Here is a 14,621-nt window from a genome sequence, read left to right as displayed (position 1 = left end):
TCAGAGTGGCACACTAAAATGATCCCTAAAAAGTTCTAAAAGGTTAATAATAGGGTTGCTCGTGTTGTGCGTATGAGCTGCATAACTTGTATTGTATATAAAATCGCAAAGGTATTGATTTTTAAATCCCGGGTGATCGTTCTTGAGTTATCGTGTTCACTGTTTAATAACAAAGTCCTTAGATCTCAAGGTCAAAGGTCATTGTTATTCAAACTAATCCAGACTCTTAGTAGATTCACCTATTGCATCAAACTGTCGACAAACTGTCAAGTCAGGTGATGGAGAAGTGATCATTTTGCCTTGTTCTGCAGCCACAGTACTTGTGCACTTGGCAGTCAATGAATCGACCATAAAGTCGTCCGTATAGCAAAGTATTCTAGAGGCAAATGTGAGGCCATCATTCTCAAGCAGCTAAAACCTGGCCTAAACCGGATCATGCAGCAGGACAATGTTACAAGCAAGAAAAAGAAAAGAATCAAGGCGTTTAATGGAGCAGTCAACGTCTAGAATCAACCTGACTGAAATGCAGTGGCAGGACCTTTGAGAGAGCTGTGCATAAATGAATGCAAACCTCAGTGAACTGACACAATGCTGCAAAGAAGAGACAAAATTCAAGGATTCAGAGATGTTTCTATCAGCTACTGAATCGTGGGGTCACCTTAGGTTTTCACATTCTGGTTCTGCATTTTAGCCTAGTGTCTGTTAAATAAATAATGAGACAGTGTAATATGTCATTTTCATCTTAGATCAATCTTATTATGTAAAACTTTTACTGTGACAAGCAAAGGCGCAAACACAGCTGAAAACATCTACTGGTTGAAAGGTATCAAATGATAACAAATGTTAAAACATTTGATACCACAAAATACTTAAGATCCTTTCAACAGACATAGTGGTTGTCAACATCGTTAGCAATCAATAGGTCCAAGGTTCTTTTCTCCTTTTCTTTTAACTCACTTTCCTAGCACGAAACCCAGACAGAGTGAGCGCTATCGCTGGACATGTCGTCAAAATACAATATTTAAACTGGGGCAAGTGGTTAACTGTTTCATCGCTCATTTACATAACTCACCACCGATGAGGGAGCATTAACTGGCCATGTGGTGACAAGCTAATCTTGCACATGATCTTCATTTGTAGAGATAACTAAGGAAGTCTCAGGAAATCAAATAACACCTCAGCGTAAAATAGCCTGTCAGACAAGCACAAGTGTGGCTCGTGTGTCACGCAGCGGTGATGTAAAGAAAAGTTAAAGATTAACTGAAAAACCGGACACTAACTACATAAAGGCAAACCACAAAAAATACCACGTGAGGCAATCTGATACCGAGGTGTATGCAAGTTAAAATTTAACATTATGCTTACATTGCTGCATTAGCTGTAATGTTATCTCTAGTGTAGGAACCTAATGTATCTGATGTTACTATATTGCTAGTAATGTTAATATAATAAATCATACATCTTATGTCCAGTGGCAGTAAGCATTCCTTGGGGTGGAATCGGAGGAATGTAAAAGTAAAGCCACACAATATCCGTCGGGTGACACTTCAGGGAGGCCCAATCAATGCTGCACAGACAGCCATGTGAGTTTCTATATGTACACGAGGCTTGTCTCAGGCCAAGTGTTGATATTTGCTCTTGGGCTGTTGGTCTTCAGGGAAAACAGGTTCCAGCGCCTTTCAGGCAATGACCATCAACAGCCAGTGAGTAATTCACCCTGCAGACTTTGACATAAATGTATTTTTCAACATCTTGCTTTGTTTTATGGAAGATACTGTTAATTTCCACAGGAAGCCTAGAGGACTATATAGACTGGCCACCAAGTCTGAGTGTGAGACACCACATCTAACACTGCTGTACTAGCAAACAAAGCGCAGGACAAATACTAAGTGATTTATCCACCTAAATACGGGTGTAAGCTGAGTAAGTATAACTAATAACAACATTTGTATACTCTGTCTTCACCACTCCATTTTCAGCAATCCATGAAAATGGCACTTTGCCTTAACCCATATTTTGAATTCATATTGTTATCCTCTGTTTCTGTTATGTCTGCAACCCTTTGAAGTACAAGCAGAAACTGTACGCTACCTGATGTGCATTAGTGGCTACTAGAAAGGCATTTGTGCGACCAGGGTGGTCATAGTCGTGCATTGCAGCTGCTACATAAAGGGCCATGAGCTCCAGGGCAGGGATGTTCCAGGACAGGCAGCCATAGCTGTCATCTGAAATTGAGGAGCTCTTGGACGAGGCGTAGGATATCCTGCCTGGAGAGATTCCACTGTCTGAATCTGGAACATAACAAACAAGACTGATGAGTCTCAGCAATAAAAAAAATGAGACAGATTACACTTTTAGCTCTTTTGTAATTAAGCAAAACTAAACTGGAGCTAATGTAAAGGTCTCCATACACCTACATGCACACACACACACACACACACACACACACACACACACACACACACACACACACAGCGTTCTATGCCAGCGTATTCGCTGTTTTAGATTTCATTTCCCAGATCACTTCCATTTTCTCACTCCCCCTCTCCTTATCAAATGACAGCTGCTCTGGCAGCAGTGGGTGCACGTCAGTGGATAAGCCTCAGATAATTTCTAATAGAGCTTAAATATCATCTGCAGAAATGAGCCTGGGAATCTCTGCCATTTGAGCCAAACCATCTGCTTTCTTTAAACCAACCCATGAGGAAGAAACTCTTAAAAGCCACAAGCAGCAGTAACAGTGCAGGCACTTCCAAAGCATGCACACTTTAGCTAAGTTAACACAACAAGTCTAATTATGTTTAGTTGGCTGTATTATTTTTACCAGAACAGAAAAAAATGAGACTTAGAAGACCAAAGTGTTTCTGCATGTTAATGACATTTTAAAATTTTTTACAGTGTGAGGGAATCACTGGGAGTCAATGTTGTGCGACCATGTGTTTGGACTGCAAACAGCATTGTCTAGAGCAGCTTTCGCACATGCACTACGGCCCTGAACTTTTCAAGACACGGAGTGAATGTAAATGAATGTAAATGTTCAATTCAGGCAGATCAATCGCTGACTTTACCCCGAGACCTATTAGTACAAAGGTCGGATAATATCCGACTGAGCGCAAATCCAGGCCCTGTGTCCTGTCACCTGCACACTCTACCCCGGTGCCTCCCTCTGTCTAAACCAAATGGCAGTATTTCCAGTGGAGGAAACTGGAAATAATGCACCGGTTGGCATGTATGCATGAGAAAAGTGATTTATAAGATTATAATGTAATAGTACAAACTGTTGTTTACCTGTGTCACTCCCAGTCACATGCTCACTGTGGATCTGCTGGAACCCAGGGATTGGTCGAGTGGTCAGGTACCAAACAGCGTGCAGCACATCAGTAGCATGTACCCGATTATGATCTGTGTGTTTTAACCATAACAGTTTAACTTAAAGATTATTACGCTTGATTATTGCAAAAAATAAACATAACCATGTATAAGATTTTTTTTTAAGTCTTAAACACTGCACAGCGCAACACTCACAAGGAATGTCTCTGTATCCATTTTCCAGAGCACAGAAGTATGTCATGAACTCCCTCACAGGGATCTTGAAGATCTCAAAGAGACACATATCCTGGAAAAGGGTGTATGTCACCTGGGGAAAGAAAAGCCAGCTTTACTAAAACACCCATCCGAAAACAGGAAAGCCAGCGACATCACATCAGTTTAGTGCTACAGTAAAACAAAGTAGATTCCACAAGTAATAAAGTCCACAGTTGGCTCAAACTGAATCATACTCATAATCATAATCAGTCATAACTTAGGGAGGAGGTACCGGAGCATCCAGGCTCCACTAGACTGCTGAAAATGTATGAAGCTGTGCCTCTGGGGTACCTCTGCTAATTTTGGTAATCAAAGTTTACGAAAAAACTGGACATATTCACTTCAGACTAAAAGGTTTAAAGTCTATCCAACAAGGAAAACAATGGTCATTATATGCTACTAGCAGAACTGCTTATCAGATATGTACATATTGGGTTTGCAGTTGTTACTAACATAGCTTAGGATCCTTCCAGTCTTCCCTCCTGTTTTGTCCACCAGGTCAAAAATCTGGAAGTTCCAGGTATTCATCCTCTCCATGAGGGTCTCGTGTTCCTCGAGCATAGGATCTAGCATAAACTCCTGTTCATCCTGATGACACAAGATCATTAGGCTCATTATAGACAAACAAACAACAAAACAATGCAGTATTTTCCTTCTGATTCTGCAGCTAGCCTGCTGACAGTTTGATCAGAGATTTGCAAATATTTTGTTTGCTGGTCACCGCTAATGTACCCTTCTGCTGATAGCAGGACCTCACATGGCGTATTAAAACGGTGCTAAACACCTTGCTTCATATCTCCGATAAACTCCCACGAAGTTGTCATTGAAGGCTTTTTACAGCTTCTTTGGGCATTGCATGGTCTGACCTTGGGAGGAATTTGCTGAGATATCTGATCCTCGAAAGCCTGAGCAATAAGACCAGTTTTTTGGTCTGACTGCTCCAGACCAACAAACTCCCCAAACGTCTCACACTTGTTGATGATCAGTTCTTCAAGTGCATTTGATTAGCAGTATCTGGCTGCTAATCACCCTCTTAACTTCTACGGGAACAGTGCACTTATTTTTTTTCACAGGTTGTTCTCCGGTCGATAATCACACTGTGAGTAAAAGCCCTCTGATTAAGCTCACCTCTGATTCCTGAGTCTGCTGGTCTGTGCTCGTGCTCTTCTCCTTCTCCTCCTCTGTCAGCCTCTGGTCCCCCCCATTGTCTGGGCACCCATCTTCAGACACATCCATCTCCGAACTCTCCTCCCTGATCAGAGGTTCTCCTATGAACTCTGGCCCTTCCCCTGCTATGTATAAAAACACAATGTAAAACCACCCAGTAATGCATCACATGCAGAGAAAAACATTAGCACCTTACACAGCTTATAGAAGTTTTATATTTTCAACCCTAAGACTCGAAACTGTGCCATTGTTCCATAACATCTAATTATATGTACCTGAGCGTCTCCGCTGAGCCTCAGTGGTGTACGGTTGATGGGATTCCCCTGTATCACTGTTGCCCTTGAGCATCTGACGACCACAGCTAATAATCACAGACATAACCAAATGCAATCCATCATATATCTTAACGGCAATCACTGATAAACTGGATAAAAGATGACAGTGTGGCGTGTCTCTTCAGTTCTGCAGGTCTCACCTGGTGCAGAGAGGTAAGGCGGAGCTACGGAAATCAGGGGAATTTACTGTGTAGCCCAAGGGTTTATGCAGGTTCAGATTTACACTAGGCTTCGTCAAGAAGTCAGCCGTGTCTGGGAACTCCACAGGCAATCGAGGAACAAGGGATGATGAAGAACCAGTGCCTACAGCGGGAGGACTGTGGCTTGGAGAGGTGACGGGGCTCAGGCTCGGTGATGTGCCTAGAGAGAATAAAGGGAGTGCAGGAAAAGACAAACACAGAGTCAAACATGAGTAATAAACAGACGTGCAGTGAGTCCGAGGAGCTTTATATTTAAGTCTCACCTGCTCTTCTGGGCCCCGCATGGTATGTGAGGGTGACAGAGGAAGATCTCTGCTTGGGAATGGTGAGCAGGTTTGCATTAGGCCCATTGGACAAACCTGAGCTGCAGGACAAAAACACATATATTAAACACGGGATTTATCAAGAAAATATAAAAAGGGTTTCTTTTTATCAGATGTTATGCATCATCCAGACAAAGAACAACAGTTCAAGGCTACTCTGGCAAGCCAATCACGTTACACTACAGAAACAAAGACCAAAAAAAAAGGTGCCAACATAGCCAATCCTCTCCTGCCATCCAGTGGAGACACACGGTAACAGGCACTGCACCCCACTGTCACTATGGTAATTCAAACCAATTTTGAAATGAATTTATTTAAAGCTTCTAAACCCATTTTTAACACTGAAGTGTTATGCTATAATTAATAAGTCCATTTCTTGATTGTGCATCAAAGAATAGATTTACCAGTCCTTGGTTCATCGAGGTAGCCTTAGTTAAAGAAGAGACAACTGTACTAAAAGTACAGTGATTTATTTACATTCGGGTAAAAGTATCACTGCACTTACTTTTCATGATAACTTTCATTATGACTTTCTGGCAATAAAAGGAACACGTTAGATCCTGCAAGAAAAGCAATTTTATCTGCTCCAAAACAGGAGAGATTCAAGTAAGAGATAAATAACGTGCGCTAGCAGCTCTACAGATACTCTTGTGTTTCTGCGAGGTGGTAAGGTAGACGGCTGAGTTTGTGATGAGTACCTGATCAAGTTGAGGTCAGGGTGGGGTCTCTTGCCGTTGTTACGTTCCCACCGTAAAGAGGCGCAGTCAAGAGAAGGGAGTGTGGACGATGCAGATGAGGTGGAGCTACGCCTTGGCTGAGGGGTGGGGAGGCTGTTCCTGCTGTTCAAACCCTGATTGGTGAAGAAAGATCCAGTGATAAATATATGTTTAACATTAACATCATAAGTTAACTTGGCTGACTATTTGAAACTAGTAATCAGTTTTATGGCTTCAGAACTATTTCCCATCACAAACCAGTGCTGGTTAAAACTATTAATAACTGATAAGGGACTAGTTTTGTGCAGTAGTAACACTTGTTCCCACCTTAATAGGTTTCCTATCACTCCTCTCTACAGAGTCCTCCACCTCATCGCAGGAGTAGAAACCTGGAAAGGGGGTAAAAGGGTTGACCCTGGGGCGGCATGAGCCTGAAAACGTCCCCATGAGGCTGGAGATGCTGCGCAGAACTGAGATAGTGTGTGGAGGCAGCGACGAGTCCATGAGCAGGTCTGACACCAGATTCCTGGCCTCGTTGATGACTGAAAGGTCCACACCGTTGCCGCTCACTGCACCCTGTTGTAAATGCACATACACTGCACAGGTTAGGGAGCAGAGCTGCAAAGGCAGACATAAAATGACAGTTAAAAGTTTATGGTTTGTGGTGTCTAGTAGACTCCTGCTGGAGTGTGAGTACTGGTTTATGGCGGATAGGTGGCCAGGAATAGTATGAGGTTTATAATCGCGTTTTTTATTTCTTCACGCTCTCTTTTATGAATTCCACTTTCCCATAAATTACACATAAACTGTGCAAAAACATGAAGAAGGCATTTTAAATGATTCTGAATCCGGTCCTTGACGATTTTGGTTTCCACTGACTGTTATGTCTTTGTGTAAATTGCACAATGTACATCAACTTTATATACAGTCACGTGATAGATAAAGATAACGTTTTCACAGGACTCTATTCATCACTGTAAAAAACTAACAACCCATGACTCAGCCACTCGTAGGTCTACTTTTAACAGCAATAACTTGAAGTTATCGTTTTCTTTATGACTTTATCCATCTCTTACATCATTGTTTTTTTACCCACTTCCTTTACAGCATTGCTTCAGTTCAATGAATTTTGGGCATTTGTGCACCCACAGCTCCTTTAAAGTCACACCGTTTCAACCAGGTTGATTTTGGACACCTTGATGCTTTTCTCTTCAGCCATTCTGCTGCTGCTCTGTTTGGGATTATTGTTCTGCTGTTTGGCCTATTTTAGGCTGAGCTTTAGCTCTCAGTTAAATGGTCTCACATTCACTGATAATTCATTGTCAACCCAATAACTGCAAGGTGCCATAATAATCTGGCTGCTAAATCATCAACCCCCCACCACCATGCTTGACAGTTGCTTGTGTAGTGTTTGTGTTGATGTGTTTGTGTTTGGTTTTCCCCAGATGTGGTGAAATGTATTACAGCCAAACATCTCTACCTCGGTCTCATCTGTGGTTTGTTCGGATGCAGTTTTGCAAACCTAAGCAATTTTCTTCTTAGAGAGAAGATGCTTTGTTCTTGCAACCCTTCCAACAAAGCCGTACTTGTTCAGTCTTTTTGAACTTTAGCATTTAACATGCTAACTGTGGCCTGTTAAGTCTGAGATGTAGCTACTGGGTTTTTTGCAGTTTCTTCAAGCATTTCACGCTCTGACCTTGGGTTGAATTTCCTGGGATGTCCACTCCTGGAAATCTTGTGGCATTTTGTAACACACACTTGAATGCTCCAGACTAGAAACTAACTTCTTCTAGAAACTTCTGCGTTTCTGGTGCCGCTCACACTTGCGTTTACATTTAATCAACTACATTTGATAAGCAGCACCTGACTGCTACTTACCCTCTTAGTTCCTATGGATGGACTAAGGGTGTACTTAGTTTTTCACAGAACTGCAGATCCGATGTGTAATTTAAGTGTTCCCTAATTGTTTCTAAACACTATGTATTGTTTCCAACTTCTTCTTCCACATGATTTCTATTTTATTGTCTCCTTATCCCTCTTCTCTTCCTCTAGCCTTTTGCACAGCAAGATAATAAAAACAGTGTACGTGGATGAAAACACACTGTCTAGACCAGAAATTTGGATTATTGAAGTGACATGCTATTGTCTAAAGTGAAATCCCCAAAATTGTGAGCGCAATCTGTTACAGGGTTTTATCCCTTCTTTTTTTTAGAGCAGATTTCATATGAAATGCTGTTGTTTGTGAGACACAAGAGCAAAACCTGACGAAAAGGTTGCTGTATGAACAAAATGCGTGTTTAAACTTAATTTAACTTAACTCTCTGTGGGTGGACTACAGACTGACTATCTAAAAGAAACTATATAGGCAGTGTGTTTCCTGAATTACCCACAACCTTAAACCCTCATAAACATGCGAGCTAAACAAAGCACAGCACTGACCTGATACTGTGGTTTGTACCAGTGTTTCAGATCCCAGTCCCATAAGATCATCTGAAAAGAAGAAACAAAGGAAACGTCAGTCAAATGTCATCTTTGTATGTTGTGTGTTTATTTATAAAAGAGAATATGAAATGTATCTACACAGATGGAGCTCGGGCTCTGACCTATGCTCCACTTTGAGCACAATGCTTTATGACTTTATAGAGCAGGCGCCGGTGGGCCACAAACAGACAGCTTCTGCTCGTCTGTTCTTCATGTTATCTAAACATTAAACACAACAGTGTAGTCGCAGATTACATTAGGGATTCCCCGTGCCACAAAATACAAATTTTACTACAGGTATGCTAATGCAGTCTGCCTGAGTGACGGCAGACAGAGGCCTCTCACTGAAAGCAAAAGCAGAAAAGCAAACCACGAAAACCACCAAGGTGCGTCTACAATAGAGCTATGAGATCTTATCAAGCCTCAACTACGTCAATTAGAAGCGCTATCTGTTGGTAACTACAAAGGAGCTCTCACATATTACAGAGCTGCACAGTCAAAGTGCTGTGCAAGTTGTTTAACAGTATGTTTCAGAAATAACCTAAACCTTTATGACAGCGTATACAAATGTAGCAATTTGTAAGTATTTGAATTTAGTTATCCTCTTGCACATTTTCTGTTTTCCTAACATTTCAGCCATGCACTTTATAAAATATATGCATATGCATTTCTGGATAGCATAACAAATCACAACGTGAAGCTTACGAACTGGATAAATGTGTGCCAAAAAGTGAACTTTCATGTGTAAAAATCCAGACATTAAACATTTCTTTTGCAGCACCAGCATGCAGTCTCACCCCGCTCCACAAGAGGGAGAACCGCAGGGGAGTATGCCTCACACAGAAGCAGCACAAGTCTCATCTGATCATGTAAACACACATGCAGCCATGATACCATCAGACATAATTAGGTCACAATCAGCAAAATCAAAAGAAAATTTTTATCATTCTGAAATATTACTGTTACACGGGACTGAGCAGAGGAACACTGAAAAGCAAAAAGTTTGCGTTTTGGCACTTAAATGCCAAAACTAGCTATTTTATACTATATTTTTTTACCAGCTGCAGCATCATTTGTTGATTATGTCCATACAGTAATCTATTACTAAGCTTGATAAATAGATCAGTAGATCCATGCCATCTCCTCTAATCACTGACTGTTTCACTGATCAAAGTGGGATGATGGGTGTTTGTCATCAGCATCTGTACAGTGCTGCCAAACATTTAATATGGCAAATAAGCCCTGCCATGGCAACCCGACATAGAGGCCAGCAAACAATGCTCCATACACCATGGCAACGAGATGGCGGGAGACAGCCTGAGGACAGAGTTGTTGGCCTTCTGCTTGTTTACAGAGAGAAATAGAAGGGCCGAAACAGAGAGGGAGATGGGTAAAAGCTGAAGGAGCGGATGCCATTAAAGCCGGGATGGAGAGTAAAGGGCTGAGACCTACAGAGAGAGAGACAAAAAAAAAAAAACATGTGTACAAAAGCTGCCAAAACCTCACAGTTACACTAGTCTCTTCACTTCTCTCCTTCTCCTCTGCCTTACCTGAGCGCATAACGCACAAGAGCACGGGCTCCTCCGTGATTCTCGCTAAGCTCAGAAACAGGAATAGCTGGATGAATCACTGCTAGCGCCACAACCGGTAAAGCTTGTGTCAAGAGGCACGTGCTCCTTGTGCACGTGACGCGATAAAAATCTTTCAATGAGCACGAGATATTGTCTCCAGCGACGTCATGAAATCATAGCATGGGGAAAGAAGCACAATTCAGCACACGTAGACACCTTTACGCAAGCAGCCGCACAGGCACAGCAAAACACAAGTGAAATGCCATTCACCTCTTTCACCATCGTGCAAGCATTGCAGATATACTCGTCAAAAGTGCAGCATGGATATAACACGTACATGTTTATCCTTATGAAACAGTAATACACCAATAATAAACATAGTTAATATAGGTAATATGCAACTTTCCCTTCTAATTTTAAGTACATTTTGATACAACTTATACTTAAACGTGCTATGACAGTTTTTCACATTGTGGTAGAGTTTTGTTTTGTTTTTACTCAAACTAATTAAGAACTAGATTTGAATCAAACTAAACTAAACATGCTTGCAGCTTAATTTGACTTTTTCTGACATGATGCCGATTATGTCAGACCACCGGCTTATCTGATTAATTTAATTAATCAACACATTTTTTACGTAGGAGCAGTGACACGTTAACAACTGAACATATCGCCTATATGAGGATTATTTTATTTCCAGGACGGAAATTATCAGACGCACGCATTTTTAACAGTCAACTACGGGCAATGCAGGACATATGACGTCCACTTGCTCGCTGTGAATTATCCGGATAATGTTGCATTGTTCTCACACGGAGTTTGTACTAGGGAGCTGCCAACCGACGTCTCCAGAGTTTTTGAGCTTCTCTGCATGTGTGAAGATGGCTAGAAAGCGAGCTGTACAGATAAGAACACACATCAAAACACACTGGCAAATACTGATAAACATGGCATAACATGAAACGTGAAAATAACTCCTCTCACAGGTCATAAATATTTCCTAACAGGAGTCAATAAAACTGTGCGGGCCATTAGGCCTCCGGCTGGTTACACCTGTGTGTCATATTAGCTGGGCTGTGTGGCCCGAGAGGTGCTAGAACTGATAAAAACATGCTAATAAGAGTGCGTGGGGAGGGCAGAGAAACGGTATCAATGGCAGCCAGACAGGAAGGGCATTTGCATGTAGAGGAGCGGGGCACTGCTGACGTCAGTGTGCAGCGACACACACAGCGTCAGCAGCCCTCTGCACATGCACTTGCTGATAATGAGGGCTAAGCTCTGGCTGTCAAGACCTGCAGAGGGGGACAAGATGATACAGCCTGATTGTTTTTAAGGCTATATTCAGGAAAAAAGTGCAATAGGGGTGGGGGGTGGAGGCACATCCTGAACTGACAGAAGTGTGCCTGTAGCTTAGTGTAAGAGCTCAGGCAGGCTAAGGAAGAAGCAGCCTGGGATTAAAAATTGTCTCTGAACTTCTGACCTTGACAGACTTGCTACAAGGCTTTATCCTACATTCAACCGCAGATAAACTGGAAACCTGTGTGATAAAATATTTTGCATTACTAAAATTCTTCAAATTTAGCATGCATTGCATCACAAGGACGGATTTTCTAATTGAACTTTGTAAAAACTCAGCTGGACAGCCCACAGGGCCAAAGACTTTTGCTGGTCTCAACAGCAGCCCCATAGATCAGCAAGTCCAATGGGAAAAATCAGGGGCCTCCAGATGGCCAGGCCGCCTATGGCTGTCACCAGTGTTGTCAGGGCGACCTGGCAGGGCCATGGAAAATTCTTTGACTGTGGAAAGGAGCTCGTTCAAAATGTCATTCCTCTCTTTCACACTCATCTACTACTTCACTGGACCTGGAATTGTTCAGCGCGTGCTTGCGCAAGCGAACATCTGCAAGTGTCCTTTGGAGTATTTTTAAATACTATAAAACCAGTTTCTTGGTATTTGTATATATCAGACAAACTGTATTCTACTACAAAGAATACAAGTAGAGTTTCCACTTTGTGGTTGCTGCATCCACATATCTTAGACTCATATTTTATATGCAGAAAAGACTTTAAAAGAATTAAATTGGTAAACAGACGCTAAAGATTAGCGTCACCAATTCAGTGTCTGACCAAAGATGAAATATGGTCAAAATTCCCTCATGTTCCTGAGCTGCAGCTTTAAATAATGGCGAGTGTGTTTTTGCAGCAGAATGCTATGAAGGCAAGTGAATTTGACCCTTGACCTTGTGCATATCAAATGTCATCACTCTTGAGCTATGGCTTTTGTTAATTCACAGCGACCTTGATCTTTGACCAACTGATCCCAATCAGACTGAACTTGAATCCAAGTAAACCTCTGTGCAAAATTTGAAAAATGCTCTCTAGACATTTGAGAGAAAATCACAGAAGACAGCAGCTGTTAATTCAATGTCTCACTTCACCTCACCATCATTATCTCTATGCATTTTCCACAATAAAAACATCTAACATCTACTATCGTCTGATCCTCAAGAGTGTACTTGCACTTTTTTATCTGGAGTTTAACAAACTACACCACAAGAAAGCATTTGAATACAATATTCTAAAATGCAAAAAGAAATTGAAAGTGGTTTTTTTTTTATTTCTCTATCAGGTTTCCCCTTGATATGGCAAAATTTAAATTGGCAGACTTTCAAAGAGAGATTTCTGATTCCCTCCGTATCATCTGACGTATCATGTGATGTGTTCATAGAGCATCTTTGAAAACAACACACTGAACCTTGAGCTACAACTGCAAAAGTTGTGCCACTCCTGTTAGCTAAGAACAGGAAACTGAGGCAAGAGTTTGCATGGCCTTGTCGAAATTGGACAAGAGAAGATTGGGGGGAGGAAACATTGCCTGGTCTGATGAGTCTCGATTTCTGCTGATAACATCGTGAGGGCATGGATCCATCCTACCATCTATCTGTGGTGTAATGGTGTGGATATTTTCTTGGCACACTTGGCTCAGTACCACTTGAGTACCATTTAAAAACCAGAGCCTACATGAGTACGATTGCTGACCATTGTCTATCCTTTTATGTCCACAATCTACCCATCTTCTGATGGTTACTTCCAGCAGGATAATCAACCGTATCATAAAGCTCATCAGCCTGGTTTCTTGAACATTTAACAATGAGTTCACTGTGGCCGCCACAGTCACCAGATCTCAATCCAATACAGCATACAGGATGTGGTGAAACTGGAGAGTCCCATCAAGGATGTGCAACCAACAAATCTGCAGCAACTGTGTGATGCTATCACTTCAATACGGATCGAAATCCACGAGGAATGTTTCCATGATGAATTCCGGCAAAAAGGGTCCAACCCAGTTTTAGTACCATGCAACTAATGGCCATGTGGTAACCAGTGAGTTTTTATGAATTTGTTTTTGCTCTTCCCAATTACATCACCATATGGTTGGTTACATTTACTACAGACTCCACTTCCCACCCTATTGGGAACTGTACACTGCAAATCTAACTGTGTGATTACACCTTTTAAACTACTGGGAACTGTAAAGGCAATCCACTGGTCCATCCTTAATGTAACATCCATCTTATGAGGTTAAGGCTTTAACAATCTCTAATGAAGATAAGCCTAAACAGTTGGTCTTTAGCACTAACACTATAAGAACTGGTTGTGTAAACTACAACAACTGGTACATGCTACATGATACGATAAGATAAGCCCCATTAAATAATTATCCACAATATTTTAGGAGGCTAACAAAGGAGCAGCCCGGAACTAATGGCAAGTACACAAATAACCTCCTAAAAAGTGTCGTAAACAGAAGAATGAGGAGGGCAGATGAGGATAATTGTTATTGTAGCTATTTCTCTCTATTTAGAGTCATTACTGAAAGCTGATCTAAAAAAGATCATTTATAAGTCCAATAATATTTCTTTGTCTCACACTATTATGAGAGTAGGTCCTTTCACATTTTTCTCATGCTGCATAATGTTTTCTTTAATTATTTCTTCATTTTTATAGTCATATAGTTTAAGAAAATCCTAAAGGGGACACTTACATGAGTAAATCATAGCATGAGATAAGTCATGTACAACATAAACATTTACTATAGCTCTTTTCTATTTCCATATGGGTGTTGCTACCATCTTGTGAACTATATACTCCATTCAAACCAGTTCTACAGAAAGCTTTTACACTCGCGTGACCTTTATCACAGAGCAAGATACCGTGAAAAGTTCCAAATCCTTCTTTTTAT

At 41.3% G+C, this 14,621-nt stretch overlaps 1 protein-coding gene across 2 annotated transcripts in view; it reads right to left on the bottom strand.

Moving 5' to 3' along the window:
* Positions 1–14,621, bottom strand: part of pde3b (phosphodiesterase 3B) — a 46,075-nt gene that overhangs the window by 5,522 nt on the left and 25,932 nt on the right. The window contains exons 2-12 of one of the 2 annotated variants that reach the window (XM_040010937.1): positions 8,766–8,816; positions 6,654–6,902; positions 6,309–6,460; positions 5,551–5,651; positions 5,228–5,447; positions 5,028–5,113; positions 4,714–4,874; positions 4,039–4,173; positions 3,526–3,637; positions 3,289–3,402; positions 2,092–2,291 (exon numbers count right to left, since the gene is read on the bottom strand). In XM_040010937.1, the coding sequence (XP_039866871.1) occupies positions 2,092–2,291; positions 3,289–3,402; positions 3,526–3,637; positions 4,039–4,173; positions 4,714–4,874; positions 5,028–5,113; positions 5,228–5,447; positions 5,551–5,651; positions 6,309–6,460; positions 6,654–6,902; positions 8,766–8,816 (1,581 nt within the window). Of the gene's footprint in view, positions 1–2,091; positions 2,292–3,288; positions 3,403–3,525; positions 3,638–4,038; positions 4,174–4,713; positions 4,878–5,027; positions 5,114–5,227; positions 5,448–5,550; positions 5,652–6,308; positions 6,461–6,653; positions 6,903–8,765; positions 8,817–14,621 lie in introns of both variants that reach the window. The other variant, XM_040010936.1, reaches the window with a different exon arrangement.

The sequence above is a fragment of the Simochromis diagramma genome, unplaced genomic scaffold, assembly GCF_900408965.1.
Source record: "Simochromis diagramma unplaced genomic scaffold, fSimDia1.1 OVJJ01000603.1, whole genome shotgun sequence".
Lineage (NCBI taxonomy): Eukaryota > Metazoa > Chordata > Actinopteri > Cichliformes > Cichlidae > Simochromis > Simochromis diagramma.
This window is presented reverse-complemented; position numbering and strand designations above follow the sequence as displayed.